At 52.8% G+C, this 25,272-nt stretch overlaps 11 protein-coding genes across 11 annotated transcripts; 6 read left to right on the plus strand and 5 right to left on the minus strand.

Annotated features, from left to right (window-relative positions):
- Positions 1-1,903: 1,903 nt before the first annotated feature.
- Positions 1,904-3,789, plus strand: A1O5_04847 (5-aminolevulinate synthase, mitochondrial; the record flags this gene model as incomplete). Its single annotated transcript, XM_007745451.1, has 2 exons — positions 1,904-2,225; positions 2,276-3,789. 2 exons carry the CDS (start codon positions 1,904-1,906, stop codon positions 3,787-3,789), a joined length of 1,836 nt encoding a protein of 611 aa, XP_007743641.1.
- Positions 3,790-4,456: 667 nt separating this feature from the next.
- A1O5_04848 (uncharacterized protein) lies at positions 4,457-5,977 on the minus strand (the record flags this gene model as incomplete). The annotated part of the gene is made up of 2 exons (XM_007745452.1): positions 4,457-5,802; positions 5,857-5,977. 2 exons carry the CDS (start codon positions 5,975-5,977, stop codon positions 4,457-4,459), a joined length of 1,467 nt encoding a protein of 488 aa, XP_007743642.1.
- A 387-nt stretch (positions 5,978-6,364) lies between these two features.
- On the plus strand, positions 6,365-6,871 carry A1O5_04849 (uncharacterized protein; the record flags this gene model as incomplete). Its single annotated transcript, XM_007745453.1, has 2 exons — positions 6,365-6,498; positions 6,634-6,871. 2 exons carry the CDS (start codon positions 6,365-6,367, stop codon positions 6,869-6,871), a joined length of 372 nt encoding a protein of 123 aa, XP_007743643.1.
- A 1,519-nt stretch (positions 6,872-8,390) lies between these two features.
- A1O5_04850 (uncharacterized protein) lies at positions 8,391-9,508 on the minus strand (the record flags this gene model as incomplete). The annotated part of the gene is made up of 2 exons (XM_007745454.1): positions 8,391-9,432; positions 9,489-9,508. 2 exons carry the CDS (start codon positions 9,506-9,508, stop codon positions 8,391-8,393), a joined length of 1,062 nt encoding a protein of 353 aa, XP_007743644.1.
- An 867-nt stretch (positions 9,509-10,375) lies between these two features.
- Positions 10,376-11,110, minus strand: A1O5_04851 (3-octaprenyl-4-hydroxybenzoate carboxy-lyase UbiX; the record flags this gene model as incomplete). The annotated part of the gene is made up of 1 exon (XM_007745455.1): positions 10,376-11,110. The coding sequence occupies one exon, from the start codon at positions 11,108-11,110 to the stop codon at positions 10,376-10,378; it is 735 nt and encodes a 244-aa protein (XP_007743645.1).
- A 795-nt stretch (positions 11,111-11,905) lies between these two features.
- A1O5_04852 (uncharacterized protein) lies at positions 11,906-13,520 on the plus strand (the record flags this gene model as incomplete). The annotated part of the gene is made up of 2 exons (XM_007745456.1): positions 11,906-12,889; positions 12,993-13,520. The coding sequence occupies 2 exons, from the start codon at positions 11,906-11,908 to the stop codon at positions 13,518-13,520; spliced, it is 1,512 nt and encodes a 503-aa protein (XP_007743646.1).
- A 345-nt stretch (positions 13,521-13,865) lies between these two features.
- Positions 13,866-16,005, minus strand: A1O5_04853 (uncharacterized protein; the record flags this gene model as incomplete). The annotated part of the gene is made up of 5 exons (XM_007745457.1): positions 13,866-14,823; positions 14,879-15,110; positions 15,163-15,395; positions 15,508-15,794; positions 15,958-16,005. 5 exons carry the CDS (start codon positions 16,003-16,005, stop codon positions 13,866-13,868), a joined length of 1,758 nt encoding a protein of 585 aa, XP_007743647.1.
- Positions 16,006-16,503: 498 nt separating this feature from the next.
- Positions 16,504-18,432, minus strand: A1O5_04854 (uncharacterized protein; the record flags this gene model as incomplete). Its single annotated transcript, XM_007745458.1, has 1 exon — positions 16,504-18,432. The coding sequence occupies one exon, from the start codon at positions 18,430-18,432 to the stop codon at positions 16,504-16,506; it is 1,929 nt and encodes a 642-aa protein (XP_007743648.1).
- Positions 18,433-19,963: 1,531 nt separating this feature from the next.
- Positions 19,964-20,902, plus strand: A1O5_04855 (uncharacterized protein; the record flags this gene model as incomplete). Its single annotated transcript, XM_007745459.1, has 3 exons — positions 19,964-20,232; positions 20,284-20,317; positions 20,375-20,902. 3 exons carry the CDS (start codon positions 19,964-19,966, stop codon positions 20,900-20,902), a joined length of 831 nt encoding a protein of 276 aa, XP_007743649.1.
- Positions 20,903-22,045: 1,143 nt separating this feature from the next.
- On the plus strand, positions 22,046-22,420 carry A1O5_04856 (uncharacterized protein; the record flags this gene model as incomplete). The annotated part of the gene is made up of 1 exon (XM_007745460.1): positions 22,046-22,420. One exon carries the CDS (start codon positions 22,046-22,048, stop codon positions 22,418-22,420), a length of 375 nt encoding a protein of 124 aa, XP_007743650.1.
- Positions 22,421-23,223: 803 nt separating this feature from the next.
- On the plus strand, positions 23,224-24,671 carry A1O5_04857 (uncharacterized protein; the record flags this gene model as incomplete). Its single annotated transcript, XM_007745461.1, has 5 exons — positions 23,224-23,356; positions 23,416-23,436; positions 23,497-23,558; positions 23,605-23,955; positions 24,042-24,671. The coding sequence occupies 5 exons, from the start codon at positions 23,224-23,226 to the stop codon at positions 24,669-24,671; spliced, it is 1,197 nt and encodes a 398-aa protein (XP_007743651.1).
- Positions 24,672-25,272: the final 601 nt, after the last annotated feature.

Raw genomic sequence — 25,272 nt, forward strand, 5'->3', positions numbered from 1 at the left:
CTCGATTGATGATCGACGAACTTGTCCAAGGGATTTCTTGGGCTTTTGAAGGTGAACAAGAGTTCACGGAGTCTGTCACACGTTCCACAGGCTCCATGAATGCACTGTTGCTCGACGCACTCCTGTAAGGCGCCCACGTCCAGTGAGGAACCAGTTCCCTGATTAATGTCTGCCTCAGCAGAGCATCGCCTCCTTTCCACTCTTGAAGCAGTGCAAAAAAATGGAAACTGCAGCACCTGATGTCCTAAGACCTTCCTTGAATGTTTTCCTCATTTGAAGTCGTGGCAAACATGGCAAACGAAGAATCAACAGCAACAGCGGATCCAAGCTCAGACTCAAATCGGTCAGGTTTCTCATACTGCCAGTCGCCTCTTCTCGACACGCACATTCAGACTTACGGAGCCATTCCTTTATCTAAAGAATCACCACAAACCGTCAGCAACAGAATCTTGGCCATGCCTGTTCAGGTTGCTGCCTCAGTGCTGCTGACAGTGTTTTATTTCTTCGATACCCGACGGCGGATGGAGAACATCGTCCGCCGCCTCGTTAGGTTGGCAAGAAGTGACCCCCTGACAGCAGCGCTTCTCATCCGGGCCTTGGCATTGATGTGGTGTCTGGCCCTGCTGCTCCCATCTCCTCTTTCCCTGCTTGGAGGAGACTGTTGCCCAGGAGGATCCATTAGGCGTTTTCCTAAAGATCCCCTGGATGACCGTGCAATACCGAACGGCCTTCTTGGGCTACATCAGATATCTGTCCCGCGCTCACCCCTGCTTTGGTTATCTGCGAAACGAGCGACATCACCTCGATCTGGGCAGCAGTCGCGGTATGCTTGTGGCCATTCAAACATGGGGTGTTCTTGTCGGACCAAGTGTTAAGATTGCAATGTCGATTTTGGTCAAAGTGCGTGGGATTTGATGTGTGATTTGTTCCTCGAAACTACATTGTCATGGAAACGATCTCCGTTGGTTAATCGCACATAAGTCTCCCCCATTGTGATACTAACTTCAGCAGTGCGTTCCGTACAACTGGTACACGGTGTATCTAGACGAGTACAAGGCGCCGGATCTTTCGGTCAGACGCGAGCACGCGACAGAGTCAGGCTCCCGGTCGAGCCCGCCATCCAACTCGTGCATTGGAGATCCATTTCTTCTGCTCAAGAGCATACATGCATCTCGCGTGCATTTTGTTCGGGCAAGTCGCTGGTCTTGCTGCCATTGCGCAGACCCAGATTTCCGGCACTGGCAAATGCGGGGGTTGTTTGCATTATGTACGAATTGTGATCACGAACGATGCAGAAATTGTGTCAGGGAATCCATTCGACGTTTTGGAACCGCCGAGCTTGCCGCCAGAAATGTCTTCTAGCCCAAGCTGCAGTGGGTCTGAGCGTTGGGTGTTAGGAAGAGAGGGTCAGACGAAGCAATAGTCAGCTGGCAAGGCCCGGAAAAAGGTTCACTTCCCATGTCCAATCATGCTGGAAGTCTCTGCTCTGAATCCGTGGGACTGAGTCAAGTTCCTTTCTCCTAGGGAGGTCGCCTGTATCTGGCAGTTTGTTCGGTAGAAAGATTCTGCACAGGCACCTGGGCGGAAAAGGTAAGTGGCCGGAAGGGGCAATAAATAGCGAGACGAGCAGCGGAGAGCGCAAAGAGCGATGCTAATACGAGGCCCGTGAGTGGCTGGCTGGCTGGCAGCGGGAAACGCTGACCCCCCCAAACAAGCCCACAAGCCCACAAGCCCACAAGCCCCATATTATTGCTATTTCCATCCTTAGCTGCTACCGAGCAAATATTACTTACTCTCACTCACTCTTGTCCCCTACCCTTTGCTACCCCGTTCTTCTCCCACACCTCCTCTTCAATCCCTCCCATCTTTTTCAACGCCCTTGACAACCCCCTGCGAACGAACCATGGAGGCTCTGCTGCACCAATCCAAGGGCGTCTGCCCCTTTTTGAAGAAGACCTCTCCCGCAACCCTGCGCTCTTTGTCGACCTCGACCCGCCAATCCCCAGGTGGCGGCACCATTACGAACCTGCAGTTCATTGCCCGACGATGCCCCGTCATGAACAAGGCCCTGGCCGTCCAGAGCGCCCGCATCAACTCGCGTCGCAGCTATGGGAATGTTGCTGCCGGCACTGGCGTGGTCAAGTCCCTCCTGGAGAAGAAACTGCACACCTCGGCTGAAAAGAAAGCGAGCGTGGACACCAATCTGTTTCGACCTCCCCAGCCAGGTATAGACAACCCATAGGGATTTGTTGCTCTGGGTACTAACAGTTTGCAGCTCCACCTCCGCAAGCCGTGAAGAACGCCGTCCAGAAACCGGACACCTACGCTGGCCCCAGACCCAGTGCGCCGCCTGCCCCACGTTTCGACTATGAAGGCTTCTACAACAATGAGCTCGACAAGAAGCACAAGGACAAGTCATACCGCTATTTCAACAACATCAATCGTCTGGCGAAGGAATTCCCTCGCGCCCACATGGCTGCAAAGGACGAGCGCGTTACCGTCTGGTGCTCCAACGACTACCTCGGCATGGGTCGCAACAAGCATGTCTTGAAGACCATGCATGACACGCTCGACATGTACGGAGCTGGCGCCGGAGGAACTAGAAACATCTCCGGCCACAACAAGCATGCAGTGGAACTGGAAAAAACTCTCGCCGATCTTCATGGCAAAGAAGGCGCTCTGGTTTTCTCCTCTTGTTACGTCGCCAATGATGCCACCTTGGCCACGCTGGGCAGCAAATTGCCCGACTGTGTGATCCTGAGCGATAGCATGAACCACGCTTCCATGATTCAAGGCATACGCCACTCCGGCGCGAAGAAAATGGTCTTCAAGCACAACGACCTGGCTGATTTGGAGACGAAACTCGCGAGTCTCCCACCCGAGCAGCCGAAGATCATCGCTTTCGAATCCGTCTATAGCATGTGCGGCTCCATCGCCCCCATTGAGGCCATCTGCGACTTGGCAGATAAGTATGGCGCCATTACCTTTCTGGATGAGGTCCATGCCGTTGGAATGTATGGGCCGCGAGGTGCCGGCGTTGCCGAACACCTTGATTACGATACCTATGCCGACCCCGATAGAACCAAGGAATCCCAGAGGGGTACCGTCATGGATAGAATTGACATTATCACGGGAACGCTAGGCAAGGCATATGGCTGTGTGGGTGGATACATCGCTGGCTCCGCTTCACTGGTCGATACCATTCGTTCTCTCGCACCGGGATTCATCTTCACGACGTCGCTTCCACCTGCGACCATGGCTGGTGCACGTGCGGCCATTGAATACCAAGCCGTCTATCAAGGAGACCGGCGCTTGCAGCAACTTCACACGCGTGCCCTGAAAGACGATCTCACCGCAAGAGGCATCCCGGTGATTCCAAATCCTTCACACATTGTCCCGCTCTTGGTCGGTGACGCCGAAACGGCGAAGAAAGCCTCTGATATGCTCCTCAACGATTACGACATCTACGTCCAATCCATCAATTACCCAACCGTTCCGCGGGGTGAAGAGAGACTCCGCATCACGCCCACTCCGGGACATACTTCCGAATTGCGCGCCGAACTGATCGACGCGCTGGAGAATGTCTGGAACCGCTTGAACATCAAGCGCGTCAAGGACTGGGAGGCCCAAGGCGGGTTCGTGGGCGTGGGCGTCAAAGATGCAGCGCCAGTCGAGTCTTTGTGGACCGATGCGCAGCTTGAAAGCGCCGCGCAGTCTCTTGTCGCCGAGCCGCTGGCCCAGCAGGCATCCGAGGCCCGAGCGTTGCCCATCGCGGCTGCTGCTGCTTGAGCTTTCTCTGGATCCCCGTTTCTCGTTTCAACGACTGGGAGACAGTGAAGTGCTCGCCGCAAAAGACAAAAAGCCGCACTGCACATGAAAATAGGAATGATGTGACATAAGAAGAAAAAGAAAAGAGACGAGGAGATAGGATGTGTGAACGTGAAGGAATGATGTCCGTTCTGATATTCGAATTCTTTGCCCCCCCTTTGTCCTCGCAAATGCGGGAGGGGGAGCAAATGTCCGGCTCTTCAGCCCATTACATACATATATTTTTTCCGGTCACACTACAAACACAGTTGTGGGCCGATGAAATTAGGAAATCTACAATCGCCATACGATGTGGCCATTTGTGACTTTCTACACAACCCCATTCATGGCTTCACGGTCGATTGGTCAATCGACCTGACTTCTAACTTTTCTTGTTCATTCCTGTATCTTTGTCGTTTCGTCTCGGTTACCTTTCTTCATCCCTATGCTCTCCATGGTAGAGGACATCTTGAACGTCCTGCAGCGCATATTGCTATTTTCTATCCCTGTTTCAGCCGGCATCTCTCCATTGCTTGCAAGGTGTCCTCCGTATGTAAGGTGCCAGCCCAACCTGTCGACTAAGTCAATCTCAGCTATGTACTCCAAAGGCCCCCCCGCCGCCGCCGCCGCCGCCATCAAGCCTGAGTCCCTACCTCCGACCTGTTGGCCTCCCGGCACTGATCCTGGGAAATTCGACGGGGAACCGTAGCTTCGCGAACTTAGGCTTAGGCAGCTTCCTGAGCACCACCGCATTGGTTCCTTCGTCATCGTCGTCGTCGTCGTCGTCGTCAATTCGTCCGTTCTGTCGTGGTGGTAGAGGAGACGACAATACCTTGTTCCATCCATACCGTTGCAGCTCGCCGTTGGTCATGGATTCCATCTTGCAGCCTAGTTCGCGGTACAGCTTATAAATCTCGGCGTGCGGCATGGCTAGGTCCAGCGTGATGTCGCTCGGCTCGGTGAAGAGCGTCTTTGGTGATTCGCCCGGCGTGAAGTTTGGGGGGGGGATGTGTAGTGTTAGCGCGAGGATTGTGGATGTAAGTAAGGTTTTGTTGAAGACGGTGGGTGTGTTGTTGGGGAAGAAATGGGACATCAATCTCCCCTTGAATGCTGTCGACAGGGAGGCGTCCGTGGTTGTGCCCTTGGGCCATTGCTCTGGCTGGGCCAGCGGTCTCCGCGGCGACTGGTGCGAGACGTACTTGTGGATCTCGACGAGGAGTTGGATGTAGCGGAGGATTTGGAGCTTAATCAAGACTTCTTCATTATCTGGTTGTTTGAGATGCCGTTGGGCTAGGTAGCCCACGCGCGTCGCCACGAAGCGCAGGTGGGTTGAGATGGGTTTCTTCTTCTTGACGCATTCTTTCCAGAACGCGATGGGCATTTGAGACAGAGTTGTTCGGGAAGGACCCGGAAAGACGAGCGAGGAGAGATTGTAGACTTCGGTGATGTCGGTCGTGTCTAAATCGGCTTGTGGGAGGGGTTTATTGGTTCGCGACGCAGCTCCTGCGTCGACCATGACGGCTGGGTCGTCCTCCTCTTTAATCGACGATAGAATGGCGTTGGAAACGGGGTGGTCCCGGTCCTCTCCATCGCGAGCGAGCAGACGGTTCTCGGCCGACGAGGTCACAGCTCTCTTTGACTTTTTCGTTCCAAATGCTTGTGTCAATGCCGCGCGAGAGGGCGTCAGCGCGGGCATGGTCTCCTCAGCTTCTTCCTCGTCGTCGCTTTCTTTGTCTAGCTGGCGCACGGTGCTTCTCACAGTCATCTTCCTAGCTCCGACCACTGTGAGCTTGTTGGAGGCCGGGTCGAAGACGGCTATATAGTGCTTGACATTCTTTTCGGCAGCATCAGTCGTGCTACTCTCGGTCGCGACATAGTCAATGGTAGGGTGGTCCGAAGACTGGAGGAGCAGGCTAGACCTCCCGGTTGCTGGCTGCTTTTTAGAAAACCCATTGAAACTGAGGTCCGAGGGAAGTGTTACACCGGGCGACGAAGCTGGCATAGGGAGTCAGCCCTCGAAGAACATTGGGACAGATGCGAAATGCATACCGACCAGAGGTTTAGCGACCTCCGGGCCGCTCAAATGAGTGACTTTGATGGTGTTTGTTTGCGGCCTCTTGGATGGCTTTTCGCTCTCTAGGGAGCTTGCCTTTCTCTTCTTCTCCGCCATGTCTGCGTGCCGCGTCGAGGTACGCAGAAGCAGGGTCTGGGTTGAGAACAGGTCAACCACAAAAGTTTCTCCAACTATGAAAGTGTACAAAAAGTTGTCATGTCAAGGCAACTTAGCCGATTTAGTCTTTGACTAGCGCCGAACGCTGCCGATACAATTGTGCTACGTAACTTGGAACTCTGTATCGTCGGCTCGCAACATTGATTATCCGAAGTCACTATTGTACGATATTGCCGACCATGTCGCGACATTCCCCCTTCAACACCCTGCAAATCGCCAACAAACTGGAGCTTAGACGAGGGCGGAGTTACTCGGTACTCTGACTGGAAATAACGCGGCGCCCAACAAGAGCTCGCCAAAACCTGGGCACGGGAAGATGTGGTCAATATGATCGCGCAGATAGTCAAACCACGCCCTGAGCACAGACCTGAAATTCAGGCCAACAGCAGTTTTCAGGCGCCTACGGAGGACACGTTGGAAGAGATCAAAGCTGCCTTCAAGTCTGTGCAGGAAGAAAGTCGGTATGCTCAATGACAGGAGTTGTCTCTTGCTATGATGCAATCGCCATTTCCCATACATTTCGATAAATGCCTTTACCAGTCCATTCCATCTCTAACGAGTCTCTTGTTCTAATGCTGTCTTTGAACCAACTCCAGGCAACTTCAAGAACTCTTGGGAGCAGCGGAGCAAGCCAATCAGGACTTCTTCTGCACCTATCGTCTCGATATCCGGCCAGAGACTTCAGACGAGGGCAAGTTTCGCAATTTCATCCGAGCCTTTGTCGACCTCCATTCGGAATCTGAAGCTGTGATCGAGTGGGAAGCCCTGGAAAGCAGTTGGACAGGTCGCATCAACCAGGCGCGACAATGGACCAAATGGCCAAATCACCCCTAACGTTCAGCAGTGGCTCTTGCGCGTGAGACGGCTCTCTCGACCTGCCAAGTGTGTCCAATCTGCGCAACGGATCACCGCACATCTGCTTGCGCAAAGCTTCATGACCCCAACCAGAGTCTCCTTAGCTGATATCCATACTTTGGCTGAGGGGATGAAAGGTCTCGGTCCTCACGAAATTAAATTGTCGCTGACGTTTCTGCACGGGTTTCTCTGCCAGAAGAGAAATATTTCGGTCAGAGAGGGACGCCAATTCTCCGATGCCAGGGCGCTGGTGCTTTTGCGGGGGCTCGAGCTATGTTGCGACCACCTCAGTGACACTCGAGACCAACAGCACATGGCCAAGGCCTTCTCGGATATCCATCCATTGCTCCACGAAGCCCGCCAGCGCAGCCATATCATCAACAGCCTAACGCTCTATCTCTGTGATGTCTTCAGAGGGCGCACGTCTCAGTCATTGACCGGCAGGATACATGCTTGTGCGGAACACAGATTGACAGTGGATGGTAGATCTTGGTTTACGGACGGCGATAACCTCGTTTCATTCAATGATGATTCGCTAATTGTCTACCACCCGTCTGAATGTCGAATGAACGTAGCTCGTTGCGAAGGGTGGCTCATTGTCATCGAGACAGACGAGCAGCCGCCATGGACTTCAAGCTTCCTCGGCTTGTCGCCGGACGAAACTGTGCAGAAGGTCTTCCCTCGATTATTGGATCGACTCGAGCAAGGGAGCCCACCGATCCACCCCGACAACACGCGTTGGATTTACCCCGATGCTTAACCAGGCGACGCAACCGTCTCGGCTTCGTGTTTGAAATGAACCTCTAGGCACTGATAAAGATGGGGCTAGTCTCATGAGGGAGAGGCGACTTTCTGTATTCTCGAGCAATGTCTCAATTAGTGCTCAACTCATGACCTGGCATTCATGAAGATCCCAAAATCTCGCCAATCCTGTCCGTGGAACGGAGGACCCCAGTATAGTGTCTTGGTAGCCACTTGATTTCTGCGGTCCTCTCAGAATTGTCCCTGCGCGGATTTGGCATTGTCGTCGACTGGATGAGAGTGGATTGCACTTTCTATTGATTGATGATGGTGTTTAGAAAACATGTCCCTTGGACAAATCTAGGTACCTTTTGCTCGTTGCGAGGTGTTCCGTTGTCCCTCCACCCGCTCTAGATAGGGCGGCAATCCACGCACTGGCGACGCTGATAACCGTAACAGTCGCCCAAGTAGCTCATTTGACGGTTGGGGCTATACCCCTATACGTCTGAGAATAAAGACCAATGAACCCGGCGGGCGCTCGGCCTAGTGAAATTGTCTTTTCACTGTGCGACTTCTGTAATATCCGCAATGCCTGTAGCCTTAGCAGAAGGAGCCTTGGATTGGGTTAGCGAAATCAAATCACGGCGCGGAGAGGGATCGTTGTAGATCTTTGCGCACAGATGAGTGGCCCCAAATCAACGGCCAGCCCTGATGTTGACGAGCCTGGTCCGGGTGAATGGGTGGTCCAGACGCTCTTTCAATCCGGCGCCTCATTCCCACCCGTTAGGCACTGGTAGAGATAAACGGTCATATCTTTCCTGACGCCGTCGCAACAGACGCGGAAGAGTTTCAGGGCCGAGAGGGCGTCGGCTAGGAAATCGATGTATTCCTTCAGCCGCGTTGCCCTGTCGCTCATGTTGACGTAGACGTCAAAGCACGCCTTGACCACAACCCAGAAGAAGCCCTCGTCGGTCATGGACCGGGTCCCGGACTGGGTCTGCGTGGCGCTGTTCATGAACAGCCGGTGCAGGCCGTTGAAGAAGCCCGCCTGGGCCTTGTAGTCGCGCCGCAGCTTCCAAAAGGTCGTGACCAGCAGGAACAGGGAGATGAAGTGCGACGACTTTTGCGCGTACTGCCGCTGCCCCCACGTGTCGACGCGTAGGTAAGGGGCGATCACGCTAGATAGCAACAAATGCCGGATCTGCTGAGGCAGGGAGCCTCGCATGGACAGGAACAGTACATGGGGCTGCACGACGACATGAGACGCTGTGAAAATCAGGTCGGTCGGATCGGCCGGGTTCTCCCCCTTCACGATCGTCCGGAGGAGATCCATGGCCCGATCCTCGAACTCTTCGGAAAAGACCAGGGCATCCGGGAGGGGCTCGCAGATCAGGTACGGCATGAGACATCCCATCTGGTCGAAGGGCTGCGGAGAGGCGGCGATGACCTGCTTGAGGCCTCCTCCCGTCTTGAGGACGGCTTCCCAGGCGCGCAGATGTATGTTGGCGACCTCGGGCGCCGCGATGCGCGACTCGGTGATGATGGCCATGACGATGCCGTTGACGAATTGATCCGTGATTTTTTCCCTCGAGAAGTTCTGGAGATGTCTATTCAGCGCCAGGTACGCCGCCGCCTTGCGACGGAACAGAGACTGCGGCTCGGGCCCGCCTCTGTAGCGGGTCAGCAAGGCCTCAGCCGAGATGATCATCCATTGTAGTGTGTAGGAACCCAACAAGGCCTGGCGGAAACTGATATCTCGGACAGGGCTGAAGCCTGGGTTGCGATTGGTGCCGTAGATCCTGCTGGAGATGGTGGTGATGTCTATCCCGTTCAACAACCCGTTAGCTTTTCACACTCTCGTTTCTTTTGCCCCATTTTGTGCGAATTCCAACATGGGGCTGGGGTCGAATCAAACACACAGAACTGAAGCAGTCGACGCCCATCTGCGGGCACATCCACGGGGAAGCTGCAGAAAGGGTCTAGAATCGTGTCAATCTCGTGGATTGGCGGGGACTGCCAGGCTGCCTGGTTCGCGGACGAAGGCGGCTGGTCGCCGTCAGGGTTCGATCCTGATCCTCGCGGCTTGGTGATGGTTTTCTTCTTCTGTGCGGAAGGGCGAGAGCTCTGCAGTTTGAGGGAGTTAGGCCCGTGTTCAAAAGCCAAATGTCACCCTCAGATCTATCGACCTCTCGTCGAGCTAGGTAGGCCGATTCGATGATTTACGGATCACATACCTGTGGGTTCTTCGAGGGTGCCGCCGTGGCACGCCATGTGTGGATTTGTCTTCGGAAGGCGAGTGGCGGCTTGCGGCCGGGTTTATCCACAGAAAAGGCCATTCTGCGGCTAGACGACGGCAAGGCAGATAGCCACGATACGCATGCAGGATAGACGGCCTCGTGTTTGAAACTCAAGAGGCGCCGGTAGGGGCTTGGGGGGGATGCGAGGGGATGGTCGTTGCCACTGCAGAAGTGACGAAGTGGCTTCAATCGCCGGGCCCGAAGATCCCTGTGTGATGATTACTATGCGAAGCCACTGACGAATGGGACGGTTGGTAATATGTGTGCGCGATGTTGCGGTGGACAGAGTCCGGCTGACTGAGGAATGACTCAGCGGGGCCATCGATTTCCGTATAGAGAAGGTGTATATATTATTAATACGAGGTACACTACCCGACTACTGGAGAGATTTGGTGGTTGGAAAAAAGGAAAAATATAAATATATATATATATAGAGAGAACATCTTCATCCCTCTCTGGCCCCAAACTTCCGCATCCCGTCCCACCGCTCAAAATCAGCCGTGTCGATATTCATAAGGTCCAGTAGCCGTCCGACGCTCTGGTCGATTATGTCGTCGACCGTCTTGGGCCTGATGTAGAACGCCGGCACCGGCGGGAAGATGATGGCGCCGTTCTGCGTGACCTTCATCATGTTCTCAAGGTGGATGCCGCTCAGGGGAGTTTCGCGCGCCATAAGAATCAGCCTCCGCCTCTCCTTCAGCGTGACGTCTGCCGCTCGAGAGATCAAGTCGTCGCCGTAGCCTGTTGCGATGCTGCTTAGAGTCTTCATGCTGCAGGGCACCACCATCATCGCGTCGACCTTGAACGACCCACTAGAGATGGGCGCCGCCACGTCCCGTGCCGAATAGACCTTGGAGGCCAGAGCGCGGACGTCCCGAATCTTGTAGTCGGTCTCGAATGCGATCGTCGCCTCTGCCCACTTGCTCATCACAAGGTGAGTCTCGACATCAAGGCGTCGTAGTTTTTCGAGGAGGCGGATCCCGAGAATAGCGCCTGTTGCTCCGGTCATGGCTACGACGACTCGCTTTCTCGCTTTCGCAGGTTGGACGGCGCCCACGGCAGCGGCTGCCGTCTGGCGTTCCGGGGCGACCTTTGAATTCATGCCGTCTTCAGCCTGAGGTGTAGTGATTTTGATCGTTGGTATTTTAGTTTTGCTCGGCCCTCGGACCTCGCTGGACATGGTGGCTGTCGACTTATTTGGGAGATAATTGAGGTGGAAGAATCCGGCGAAGCTTTTGGGTGGCTCCAAACGAGCCGCGGCCACAATATAGCCACATAGGCACGCCAATAGGCAATATATAACGATCATGGTGATGGGAGATGTTGTCAAAACGAGCACAATCTGCTCCAAGATGTCTTTGAGATGTCTACGAAGCAAACGGCATTCGAGACCGCCTCCGTCTCTTATATGCTGTGCCTTCTGGAGCCGGAAGGAGGCGCCTTCTCATCCGAGAACATCATCCTCTTCTCTCTCGGCCTTAAGTCTGGGTGGTGCCCCTTAACCGTGTGAACGATTATGCTGTCGGTCGTGAAACAAGAAAAAATACCGCTGGTGAGATATCACGAATGCGCAAATCTCGCAAGTCTCGCAGATCTCGCAGATCTCGGTGTATCTTCTGGTTGGGCAGCCTTACAACGCCACCTGCTGCGGGCGGAATACTTACCACATGTAGACGAGCATTTTGTATCCTCGCTGGTGTTTACGTGGTAATCAAGGCGGTCAGAGATTATGGCACTGTCAGCCATGAATTCTCTGTCTCACCTGTATTTGCGGACATGCTCACCCTGGACAATGAGTTCTCCTCTGTGGCAAGGACAGGCGTAAAAGCGAGAAATAAAAATGTCGCAGGAGCTCTCGCAAGTGAGAGAAGTATATATTGGGGCACAAATCTTAATCGACATACTATAGCGTAGAGACATCCCACAGCAAACATTGCAAGAAAAGAGTTATCCAAAGGACCCGTAACTTCCAGCCATGGTCTCAAGCACATTCACGCAACCCCCAGACGGTCCAGCTCATCTGAGTTTTCGGTCTTTCGTGTCGGCACTCAAGGAAGACGGCGACTTGGTCGAGATCAACGACGAGATCGACCCCTATCTCGAGGCCGCCGCTATCATCAGAAAAGTGTGCGAAACCGACGGCAAAGCACCCCTGTTCAACAACCTCAAGGGCAACGTCAATGGCTTCTGGAGAATCCTGGGAGCCCCGGCGTCCCTGCGACGTGATCCGTCACGGCGATATGCTCGATTGGCGCGCCACCTCGCTCTTCCACCTACCGCAGGCATGAAGGATATCTTGGACAAAATGCTCTCTGCGAAATCGTCGGCTCCGATCCCGCCGAAGGTCGTCAGCACGGGGCCCTGCAAGGCGCACATCCTGGACGAGTTTGACCTGGAAAAGCTTCCCGCCCCGTTCCTCCACCAATCTGACGGCGGTAAATACATCCAAACATACGGAATGCATGTCATCCAGTCTCCAGATGGAACGTGGACAAACTGGTCCATCGCGAGGGCCATGGTGAAGGACAAGAACCATCTTGTCGGTTTGGTCATCGAGCCTCAACACATCTGGCAGATCCGGGAACAGTGGAAAGCCATCGGCAAGGATGTCCCGTGGGCACTATGCTTCGGGGTGCCCCCCGCCGCCATCATGGCAGCAAGCATGCCTCTCCCCAGCGGACTCTCCGAGGCTGACTACATCGGCGCGATGACCGGCACGGCGCTAGACGTCGTCAAGTGCGAGACAAACGACCTGTACGTACCAGCAACCTCCGAGATCGTCTTCGAAGGTACCCTGTCGGTCTCGGAGCTGGCGCCCGAGGGTCCCTTTGGTGAAATGCACGGATACGTCTTTCCCGGTGACTCCCATCTGCAGCCTGTCTACACTGTAAATAAAATCACCCATCGCACAGACGCTATCCTTCCGGTATCAAACTGCGGGAGAATCACGGATGAAACGGTAAGTCGGGCAGCTCCAAAGACACCCAACCTCATCGCTTTCCTGACTATGTAAGATGACGAAAGACCAAGAAAACTGACCCCTTTTGCCTTGGTCTTCTTAGCAAACTATGATCGGGCCCCTAGCCGCTGCCGAAATCCGCCAACTCTGCCAAGACCATGGTCTGCCCATCAAGGAAGCCATGGGCCTTTTTGAAACCCAAGTCACTTGGGTGGCGCTTCAAGTCGACACAAAGAAACTCGCCGACATGAACCTCACGCCCGAAGCCTTCCGCAAACTGGTCGGGGACCTCGTTTACGGACACAAGGCCGGGTACACGATCCACCGACTGGTCCTGGTCGGCGAGGACATCGATGTGTACGACTTCAAGGACGTGCTCTTTGCGTTTTCCACCCGATGCAGACCGCAGACCGACGAACTGTTCTACCAGGACTGCCGAGGCTTCGCGTTGATTCCGTACATGGGCCACGGCACCGCCGCGCCGCATAAAGGCGGAAAGGTGGTCTCTGACGCTCTTCTCCCCGCAGAGTATACCGGCGGTCAAGATTGGGAGCTGGCAGACTTCAAGCACTCTTACCCCGAGAATCTCCAGAAGAGTGTCGACGAGCGATGGTCGGCTTGGGGCTTTTAAAACAAAGGGGCCGAGTGCAGCAGGACCATTTATACGGGGAGTTTTGATGGGTGCATAGAGTCGTTTCAACTTCCTCAATTTCCACGCGTTGAGGGGCCATTCGCCGCTCATTGACAGTTTGGTTGTGATACCGGTGACAGCCCCGACTATGCCTTGTTGTGTGCGTCTTCGATAGAACAGCCTTCTTCGCAACATTATGAAAGGTACCTTTATCGCCATCATCTCTCGACTTGATGATATCGTGGCTGTAGGAGTGCAGGAGTGCCGGTAACGGCGCCAGTAATGGCCAACGGCAAAGAGATGTTCCTTGTTCCTTGCTGCTCTTTGTTTCTCTATTTTATCCAATCAACCTGATCCCCACAAGACGGAGTCGAATACGTCGTCAACCATGAGATCGCCGTATGAGCCACTATTGGGAAGAAAGGCAGATATTTCCCCCATCGATTGCGGATCGAACGCGAAATAGTCCACCTCAAAGATCTCCGTGGCGGAAGGACCTGAGGTACCAGCCATACCCGCAGCGGTAGATAGAGATGGGAGTGTGCCGCGATCCGCGATAGGCGTGTGAGAGGAAGCCGCTCCCAGAGTCTGACGTTCGTACATCCGCTGGAGCGCCTGCAATCCTCTCTCATGAGGATCCCATAGTTGTTTGGCGTCAGTATCGCTAGGAGAGTTAGCCTGCAGGGTCGTGAACAAGCGTTCTAACATGGCTGCCACGGAGGGGTCGTGTTTGATTTGGCCCGTAATGGCCAGGATGAGCGCCGACGCAAGGCCGTTATGCAACATTGCCCACGAACGCTTGGCACTCGTGCTGATCGCCAACAGATTCAGGTAGGCGTCCAGCGAACTCTTGTGGGAATTGATGCATTTGGTGGCTAGGTCTTGCCTTTGCACTGTGGTCAGATAACGCCAATTCTTGGTGTTCAGGGACGGACGCAGAAGGGCCCCCTGTGCAAACGATGAATGTAGTTTGAAACAAGTGTAATGGACGAGATCTTGGACGGTTCTGCAATTACCGTGCGCTTTTATTTCGGAACGAAGCTTCGATTTGATTTGCTCGACCATGTTAAAATCCCGCATGATATTCTCGTAGCTGGGGTCTGTGGAGTTCGTCATATCAAAGGCATAGCGGCGAGCGCTGACTTTCAAGGTTAGATGACAGAGCGCGCACATTGCTTCTCGATATCCCAGTTCTTGGTCGCCAGCCATCAGGGTGTGGACTGGGTCCGTACAGTTGACGGCAGTTGCAGGTGCTCGGTCGAAGCACAGTGATAGGAGACTATCTTGCCACATGATGATCCACCTGGACACAGTCAGAAAATGAAGACCGGGCCGCTACAAGCATGTTTCGCGCGTACCACAGTTGGATTTGCTCGACTCCTTGACTCCGGGCTTGTTGTGGGTTGGCTTTGGCCATGTGCAATCCCAACGATTGGGCCTGTCGGCTTAGCAGCCCGACAAGTGTCCAAGCAGCCTCGGTGAGCAGCTCGTTTTGTAGGACATGAACAATGATCACAAGGGCCTGGATGCAGTCTATTGAGGGTTTGACAAATCCTTGAGCAAGATGCAAACAGTGGAATGCTGTAGAAACTTATACTGATCAGTGACCTGCACGAATCGATGCTCGTTAATGGTAGCTTACTGTAACGACGGCATTTCAGTACATCTTCAGGCGTGCGTACACGAGAACATTGAAGTCCGGATGCTATGACCGCAAATAAGAGCCCAACCCAGGCAGGGTTCGATCCTTGTAGGTAGCTTTGAGAATTTTGTGACGTCGCTTCTAAAAACCGGATCAACTCAATCTCAAACCGTCCGACGTCTAGGAGATATGGATTAAGCGGATAAACGACATGTATATAGCGGGAGAATAACCTACGGCCTTGTCAGTGCCATCCTCAAAGTTACCAAAAGATTTCATTCCTGCAGGCTCTGTCATATATCGTGTTGAGTCGGAACCAAACAAAGGGAAGGGCCAGTCACTGACTCGAGGATCTCAGTCTTGTCTGGCAAAGCTTCAGAGATATTCTGAGCATAGTCATCATAAGGTTGCCAGTAAGGGAAAAGCTCCTGTTCAGATGGTTGAAGCCCCAGCATGGGTACTGCCGTCTGCCTGACCTCAGCTGCACCTTCGTCGCTAGACGTCGAAATCTGGTTGATCTGTTGTTCGACAAAGGAAGGGACAGACTGTTCACCAAGGAAGACACTTATTGCAGGTGTCGCACCATCAGCATCAGGGTCAGCATCGGCTCCTCTCTGATATGTGTCGGCGACCTGGTTCAGGGTAGAGGCATGCCGGATTTCGTCACGTTGGGATCTGGTCTGGGAGCCATATGCCCCTAAATGTCGTCTCGTGGTCCCTCCCGGAGGTCTTGTCGTGAATGGCTTTGGTGGCGGCTCATATGAGCAAAGGTGCTCATGCAAACGCTCAACGCACCTGCTGCAAGGCCTGGAGTCGCTGCATTTGACTTTTCTCTGTCTGCATGGGTAGCAGGGTCTCACATTTTGTCCTTTGCGCTTGCTCCTCAGTGTGTTGCGAACGGATTCGGGGGTGAGCATTCTCAGACAATGTTCGAACCTTGACTGTTACGGCAATTGATTCGACAGAATCAACGCCAGAGGACGGAACATGGAATCGACAGAGAAATTTAACCCCTGGCCTTTCTGTGTGGCGAGTCTGCCGGTTGTGCCGGTCCTTTTGTGAAGTGTGGTTCCTTTACTAAGACCTACGCGACTCGGCGGTAAATTGCTCTAAGACGTGTTAATGCCAGACGTCGCCGAAGGGCACCGGCGAAGAAGGTTTAGCGAAGGTGTCGGGCAACTTTCGGGGCTCGGTGCGTAAATCCGCTACTTAACCCTTTTCTTCGCTCTCTGTTTCTGTCACACTTACAGGCTCCGGCCAAGAATGCTCTCATCCAGGACCTGAAGACTCTACCTCATAAACACTTCAATGCATTGCTACCATCACACTGGATTGCTCTAGCTACAAACCTTCATCCCCGTGCTTGATGCTTCTATGGATTTCTATAGTCGCGATTTTATATCCGGCCTCGAGTTGACGTCGATATCCTTCGTTTTCTTCCAAAAGTTGACGGCAGCAGGTTAAGTGGCGCATTTCGCTTTCAGCAATGATCCGAAGCGCCTCACCCCACGGCCGCTCCAGAAGTTGAGAGGAGCTCACTTGAGCGTGAAACTCGGCAAACGCCAGAGACATGCCAATGAGGATAGCCTTGTTTTCTTCTGGCCTTCGGGACAGCTCAACCATCTTGGACGAGAAATCTAACGGCCACATTTCAAGGATTTGGGCGAGCGAAGACACGCCGCCAAACCCTGCAGATTCCATCATTATTAAGCCTATGCTGCTCAGTGTGTGGAAAGGATCTCGTTCAGCTGCAGCATTGGTCGGCGCGAAATCCTGATCAGAGTCTCGAAATCCGTTCTGCGCTCGGAGGACTTTCAGCACGCTCAAGGCGAGCTGTGTGGCGGCTTTTGTTGGAATTGACACAAACCCCTCTAGCAAGCTGCAAGCTGCAAACCAAAGCGGGAGAACCCTCTCATAGAAAAGGCTGTCGTTCGAAGATATTTTCAGCGACAGCCTCATATCTTGCTCAGGATATAGGTGCTCGGAACAGAGCGATTGTGATTTTTCCCGGAGATATTCTGTCTTTAAATCATCTTTAGGTGATAAATTGTCAATCCACTCTCTCAAAACCTCGAGCTCGTCCACAGTGAATGAGCCAAACATCTTACCGCCGGGAGAAACAAGGTGGATAAAGCGACTGCGGTGACCATCGCCGCGAAATATCCACTGTTCGGCGCAGCTGAAAGCGTCCAAGAAGTCAAGTCGCCAGCTTGGAGACTGCCACATTTGGGGATCCAACCACTCTCCGATCAATCGGCCTTTGATGCGTGCAGGACTGTTGCAGTGGACTTTTCTGGAAGCTCGGACTTTGTTGGTCAAAATATCCACTATTTTTGTTTCCTGCTCCCTCGAGAGGAAGGCATCTGGAGGGGATTCCAAATTGGTTGAGAACTGTGACAGGCAAAAACCATTCTGTATCCGCTTCCAGTCTCGTCTGGCAGCCGCCTCTCCTTCTACTTCACGGACATAATCCATGAAATGACACACTGCGCGGAAGGCGATAGCTGAATGGCCGGAGTCAGTGTTGTCGATGCAAACATGCAGGAAGAAGTAGCATGGATCGAGACCCACTTCTTTCAGCTCTTTGGTTGCTTTCATTGTCTCCAGCGTGACCAGCTCGAAATGCAGATTGAATCCCAGGATCTCGGGGATGTAATCTTGCGGAAATAACGAGATGGTTAACTGTGCGAGTGCAGAATTCCAGGTGGACAAGTTGTCCGTCAAGTGCGCGGAACGAATGAAGTCTTCACTGTCGGAATCGGGGAACTCAGGATCGACACTCAGAAGCAGTTCCTTGAAGACATAGACATGGTTCTTGGCCATATCTCCGTCACCTAACTCTTCGGAGAGAATCTGCCAGAGATCCCTGAGGACGGGTTGGAATGAGAAAGGCATCAGGCTGAGACGCAAATGACCAAGCCAGGCTCCGTCAACGAGCTTCACAGGGCTTATCTTTTTGATCCATTGGGAAGCTTCGTGCACGGTTTGGAACAACTCTCGTGGGTTGCCCGCCCTTCTTCCAAGAACATATCTTTCCCACTCATCTTGGGTCTCAGTGTTTATCGCCTCCAGGAAACTTCGTAAGCCCTCCTTTGAGAAATTTCGAAGGCAAAGGATGCTGCGGTCGACCTTTTCGCTTCTATTTTGTTCCCAGTGCTGTCGAGCCAGATTGCCCGTCTGGGAGAGAAGCGAGTCCAGGCATTTATGTGCCCAATTTTTAGCATCAGGGAATTCTTCAGGGTGGTGTAAACTGTGGTATAGATGCTTCATGGCTCGAAGGGCGAGAGCGTGTGAAATGGAGGGGCCTTCCAATTGTTGCCGACATTGTATTACTTGATGGAGTCGAAGTCGTGTCAAGTAATAGGCAACCCCCAGCAGTAGCAATATGGTTCCAAGTTCCAGCATCCATATTTGCGTGGATGGTTCCATCAGCTGGTCAGCGACCAAATTATACGATAGAGGAGTATGCGTTCTAGAATCAAAGACTGATCACTGCAGGCTAAGGAGGATCGATTGCCAAACCATTCTTTGTAAAGGTCTTTCTGGGTTAAAACCCCCTTTGCCAGTCCTAAGGCCAAGCTCCCAATCCATCGCGCTGCAATACCTCGTGACTTTGAAATTTCGGCATCAGTCAATTGAAATGACCACCTGCAAGCAGCTGCATGAGGCTGTGCGAATTTTTCTCGAGGGCGTTTCTACGAGCTAGACCACGGCCTCCCCACCTCCAACATCAGTTGACAATGTTGGTGGAACGAGAAGGGGGAATTCGTATGACAAAGTCTTAGTGCAACGAGACGGAAGGTTTGTGTGACAGAGCCTTGTTGTACACCCACGAGGTACGAAGTCCATAAGCGGTTTGATAACTAACCCACTTGAGCTAGCGCTTCATTTCCACCAAACTGTCTCGGGGTTAGTTGGCCTTCTCATGTGGGCCCTTGGTGGGCCTTGAGAGTTCTCTGTTCAAGCACATTTCCGAGACGACTTGTATCGGGTTGAACTGTTTCTTCAAAACTGAGCACTTCACACAACGTGATGCTGTCTATTGGCGGCCGAAAGGTGATATGACTCTCTTACGGATCTTCATAGAAATCAAAAGATACATCAAAGCGGATCTGGCGGCTATCGACGGCAGATTGATATGCTGCAATCAAGACGAGTATGCGTCGTGCGAACAGGGATAGATGTGGAGGTCCTGTGCAACACCTCCCTCCACCTTCATCATGTATCGCTGTTACTCCTCGGTTGGAGAGAAGCGTCGAGTTCTCAATTTAACATGTCATCAAGCGGGGATAATCAGTAATATGCCTACAGACATTCGCATTGCTCCACCACAGCTTGACCTTATTGAGGTTTCTCAAGGGCGCCCAAATCGGCACTTAGGGCCTGCTCGCCATCATGTGCCGATGATATGAGCGTCGCAGAGTGGGGGAAAATGACCATCATCCAGTTGGGCGTCTTCTCTTGAACCACCGTCACAGTAGTCCTGCGTCCGCTCATTGAGGCAGGGGCTGCACGGTCCCTAGTATGCAACGCCCGACTATGCAGATCAAGTCATTAATATCTTTTAAAAGGTGAGCGATGCTGTGGCGTAAGTCTATTCGACGCGTGAAAGGAGCTTTTGCCCTTGTGAGTGCATTCATCTGTTTGGTGACTGAAGGTGATGAAGAAGGTGCCATTCAGAAAAGTCGGGCAATCTCCCAACCCTTTCTTCAGTTCTTTCAACTCTCCAAACCCAACAGTTTCGATCACTTCTATATCTTGATTCAGACCACCGGAAGCGTGTCAGATCGCCAGATCCAAAATGAGCGACGAGCCCGACAGGGTTGCCAAACTCGGAGTCGTTGACCTGGCAGCTTTACGCTCACACGAGTCGACCGAGTTAGAGAAATTGCTCAACGCAGCTCGTTCGACGGGTTTCTTTTACCTGAATCTCCAGCACGATTTGATTGGAGGGCAGATATCTGCGATGTTGCCGGGCATTTACCGGATTTCGGAGGACTTCTTTCACCAGCCAAGCGAGGAAAAAATGAAGTTCTACAGAGCTTCGCAGAATCCATCGCAAGATCGCGGGTAAGTGGTAAATGGGCTTCTATTGCGATCAAAGCTAAATGACCCATGTAGCTATAAACGGAGCACTTGTGACGAGACACTTGAGGTAGCTGGGCCAGCCCTCCCCTCTTCTTGAAGTTTGTGGGAGTAGCTAATCTTGCAGATGGCTTATGACGAAGTCCTTCAACAGACTTGTCCGCTCCCCCCCGTGATGCAAGAAGAAATTGAGCTGGTTGATCGTTTCTCAAAACTTTGCCACTCTACTTGTCTCACTGTGTTGTCATCTTTCTCCGATGCTCTTGGACTGCTCGGCGACCAAAGATTTGAGTCAAAACACCGTGAGGGAGAAGCCAGCGACTCAGGCTTGAAGCTCATATCAGAACCAACCTTGGACAAACTTAGCCAAGTCGGAGACAATCTACACACTGACAGTGGCACGCTGACAATGCTGTTCTACAATCAATGGGGTTTGGAAGTTGAGCAGCCCGATGGCCCTGCATGGGCCTTCACAGCTCCCGTGCCAGAATACGCTCTTTTCAACGTTGCAGACTCTCTGCAACGCTTGTCTGGGTTGAAGTTTCATTCACCGAAACATCGTGTGACTCAAACAGGAGATGGAGCGGGTGAGCGGTACTATATTTCATACTTCCTCAGGCCCGAGCATGCTTTGCGAGATATGTGGATACAATAGCTTCGATCGCAGACATTGGCAAGATTGTGACTTTGAAGACACAGGGAAATACCAGAGCATCCAACACTTGTGCTCGGAATGAGTATCGGGTCTGTTGCTACTCCATAGATACTGAATGTTTGTCCTGATAAGTGTGGCGCTCCTCCAGAGTGGTCCATGACACAGTCCCGCTTTCTCGCTCAGAATTCCGTTGAGGAAATGCTGGTTTTGCTGATCAACGTCTCCTTCTCTGCCCCTGCCTCTGGGATATTCTCAATTATCCAGATCACAGAACCACAATCACCCACTATACAGCCACTTCGAGCAGTGCCCCTCCATGTTGGGTTGAACACCTGTGTCTCGACGCAAGCACATGCTTCAAGGTTGATTGCCAACAGGACTGGTGATGTCTCAGTTCAGAATACCCGAAACCTTCCTAGTAAGTTACGATTGTCATTACACATCTTGGCGCTCTTGGCACCCGCATTCCGCACCAATTGACCGCCACGGTGTGCGCCCACGAGCACCACGGCTTTCCTCCACCAATTCATAAGGCGATGTCTTTCTGACTTCTGCGCTGTTCTCGTCTTTGTGCAGCGAACATACTCTCTCAGCACATGTCATACGTTGTCGGTGCCACCTGGTGGCCTGATGCCATTGCCGGTGAGCTAGTAGTGCTCAAGGTCCATCATGGACGACAGAAGCGCCATGATACCACCATACCGCAATACAGCAGCACATCACCTCAGCTCAGAAGCGGCATTCCTTCTTCAGATACCTCGGGAGATCCGCAACGTGATATACAATTATGCACTCCTTGGTCAGAGTGAAGGCTATCTGGATGTTCAGCTTACCCCTCAGGACAGCCAACATTGCTGCCCAATGAAGATCATGCTGTGTAACCATCAAACACACCACGAGATCCGAGAACAATTGCGCGGCCAAGAGTTATGCTTTTCTTCCATACACGATTCGGGGCGCATCAAGTGCAATGTACCATGCCTTCACGGAGTGGACTTCGCGGAAACCTCTCTTCGATTCGACATTAACCCCTTCCAATACCCTGAATGCATATCCGACCTGTGGGACTCCTTGTTATCGCTGTGCAAGTCCCTGAAAAGAGGAGTTCGCATACCTCGTGTAAGCCTGCAATGCGATGGCACCATGCCACGTATGATTCACCCTCTGCATATCAACGAGGACGATCTTGAGAGAGGCCCGCTGAACTGCATCTTCTTGTTGCAACCATTCAACCTACTCCCGCTTGCTACCAAAGCAATTATTACCGTTCTCGGCGGACCGACGAGCGATCTTTGGTCGGAAAATGCAGCTCTTCGGAGGTGGACAGAAGATTATGGCCGACAATTGGAGAGATCGACACTACGTCGAATCAAACATGTCAACGCTATTCCACAACAGCGGTTGCTATTGAAGAAACGTGAGCCCCTGGTCTGGAATATGCCGGCCTACAAGAGCCATTGTGAAGCCATTGTGGAGGACTTCAGCAACTCTGCCTTGGACGCCGGCTGTGAGATGTGAACGGGCTAGAAAGCGACAGCCCTGGAATATCCGTCCGAAGAGGATGTTACCATTCTCTGAATTTCGAACTAGGCTAACTAGTCTCCCTAGCTTCTAGTTCGAGTGTCACCATGTATCACGATTCTTTGGCGAGAAAGACCGCGACAAGGAGGGCTGTCATCCCGTCAACCCCATCATCTGCGCTCAAAACAGTTGCCAAGGACTCAACCTATGCTCCGATGCTTTGGAATCCATATTGGGGCCGACGTCCAAACTAATCTCATTTTAGGACACCATCTATCCCCCAGCGTTAACAGAGTACTTCTGCATTGTCCACTCCGCATCTGGAAATGAAAATGATGACCAGCTGGCGCTATCACTCATTCGACAACATGCTGGTCTGGGCATGAGGCAGATAACTATCATGGCAAGGCGCAACGCCGTCGGTGAATGGACCCACTTGCTCTCCATTTGCAATGCTGCAACTCCTCGTTCCTGTACAGAGATGCCTTATCAGTCGCCCGATTGTTACACCGGCTGAAATGGTGCCCAAACACTTCCATTCAACCCCTGCCATTTGAGCACGTTATTGTATCTGGCGGGCCTTGCCGTCAAAGTCCCTGGATGCGGATGAGGAGCCAGTAGTCCAGGGCGAGCCATGGCGACTGTGTGTTGGCCAGGAAGAACTACTTTGAAAGCTTTCAAGAAGACACATCTTAGTAATTCCAAATCTGCAACTGGTTCAAGTAGGCCCTCAATTCATTTATTCATATGTGTTTTGAGCAGCCCGTCCTTTCTCAGATTTGCTTTCTGCAGCCGCGAGCATGGCAAGCCGTCGAAAACTTGACGAGAACTTCCATTTGATTACAAGAAGAATCCCCGCAGAGAATATCAATGGCGCTGAATTAATCCATGCCGCTCTCGCAAGAGAGGGAAAAAACCCGGTTGGTTTATGGGGTACGTATATCGATCGGGCTCATGCGGATGAAGGGGCTGCTGCTGATTGAGAATGACAGTCACCTCACCCACAGGAAAACGTGAGTGGAGGTAGCAGGCAGTGGCGTTGAACAGGGTGACTAAGGTGTTTTTATTCCAAGCTCACATCGGGTATCTTATCCCGCTTCTGAAGTTTGCAGACTTCTTGCGCGCAGGAGTCGAGGTTTGGGACTCTGGGACCTGAATGCTTGCTCTCTGACCAATAGTAGATCATTGTCGTCCTCCTTGATGTCTACTCTTTCCTTGACAACGTCAAGTATCCAATGGAACAAGTGGTCCAACGCATGCACTACTATCGTTTTACGGTTGAAGCTGCGCTGGAAGTGCTGGGCATCGCGTCCTCGAACATCAAGTTTACCACGGAATCCTCCTACCAGACCAACGCCAGGTTCTTTTTTGACCAGTGCAGACTTTGCACCCTCGTGCCGCAGCAGGCTGTCAGGGACGCCTGGGACCGGAGCTACAACCCGGACATGCTGGCGCCGATGCTCTGCCCGGGTTTGCAGACGCTGGCGGAAGAGCACTTGGACGTTGATTTCCAATTGGGAGGCACGGACCAGGTAAGTCCTACCCAAAATTCCCAGACTTCAGACCCGGTATGGATGGATGGAATGGAGGCTGACTATCTCGCCCGCATATATAACAGCGCGGGATTTTCGCCTTCGCTGAACGATTCCTACCCCAGCTGGGGTATAGGAACCGCGCACGCCTCATGAATCCCATGCTTCCGAACCTGTATGGCGACAAGATGTCTTCTTCGCATCCGCCACACACCAAGATCATGTTTCTCGACGACGCTGAAACCGTCAACCAGAAGGTGCGCGCCGGGTACCACTCAAACACTGAAGTTTCCAAAAACGGTGTCCTGGCCACGCTGAGAGACGTCCTGATCCCCTTCAGCCAGCTGCAGATGGAGCGCTCCTCCTCCCCCTTTTTGGAAAATCATCCTTCAGAGGAGCGCGTAAAGGGCCCGAACGACGGCGTGGGCATTGTCGCTGCAGAGCCGTTCTGGACTCCCTCCGCGCCACCGGGGACGGTCTTCACTTTTGGTCCCCCTGGGCCAGGAGAGGGGCATGACGGGGGGCATAAGAGTAGACACTACACCTCATTCGACCAGATCATGCAGGATCTGGCAGACCAGAAGCTTTCTGACGACGATATCGTCGCTGCCGTCGGGAATGCCCTCAACCAGATCCTCGCTCCGATCCGTGTGGCATATCAGGCAAGTCTGGCGTGGCAGGCCGCGGACGGTCAAGGCTACCCCGACGCATCTTAACAAAAAAAGTTCGCAAAACGAATGAGGGGATGGACCACAGGGACATTTTCTAATCCGGGCACAGGGGATACGCAATCAAGAGAGTCATCCACGTTGCATAACCATATTTGATATTCATGGTGCCGATCAACACGCCGCTGCAATTGAAAACTATTCTTTCTGGGGAAGTTCTCTCTCGAAGATAGAGCAAGACGCATGGCTGATTTTCTGCGTTCCTCCTACCAGTTATGGAGTTAAAACCTGTAGTATCCTTTGACCTACTGGTGCAGCTTACAGGCATTCCGTACACTGAAGGGCAAGCAGAGGCACTTACAGATACAGCTGTGGCCGCTACCGGGCAGGAATGAGTGGCCTGAGATTGAGATCGCCGTACCTGCTGTGCTGTTCACGGTTTGCTCGATGGCCAGGCCCTGTCGGTTAGCGCCGAGTAGACATGTAAACTGGTCTGCACGGGAAGGTGTACCACAATGTGTAAGACTTTTGACCCTCCATTGAAGTGTCTTGAATATCTGTATCTCTCCTTCTATCAGGGAAGAACGCTGCTAGCTATGCTGCGATTTCTGGCAGCGCTGTTCTTACGGGAACGAAATCCCAAGCCTTC

Source organism: Cladophialophora psammophila (assembly GCF_000585535.1).
Source record: "Cladophialophora psammophila CBS 110553 chromosome Unknown aczJe-supercont1.6, whole genome shotgun sequence".
NCBI lineage: Eukaryota > Fungi > Ascomycota > Eurotiomycetes > Chaetothyriales > Herpotrichiellaceae > Cladophialophora > Cladophialophora psammophila.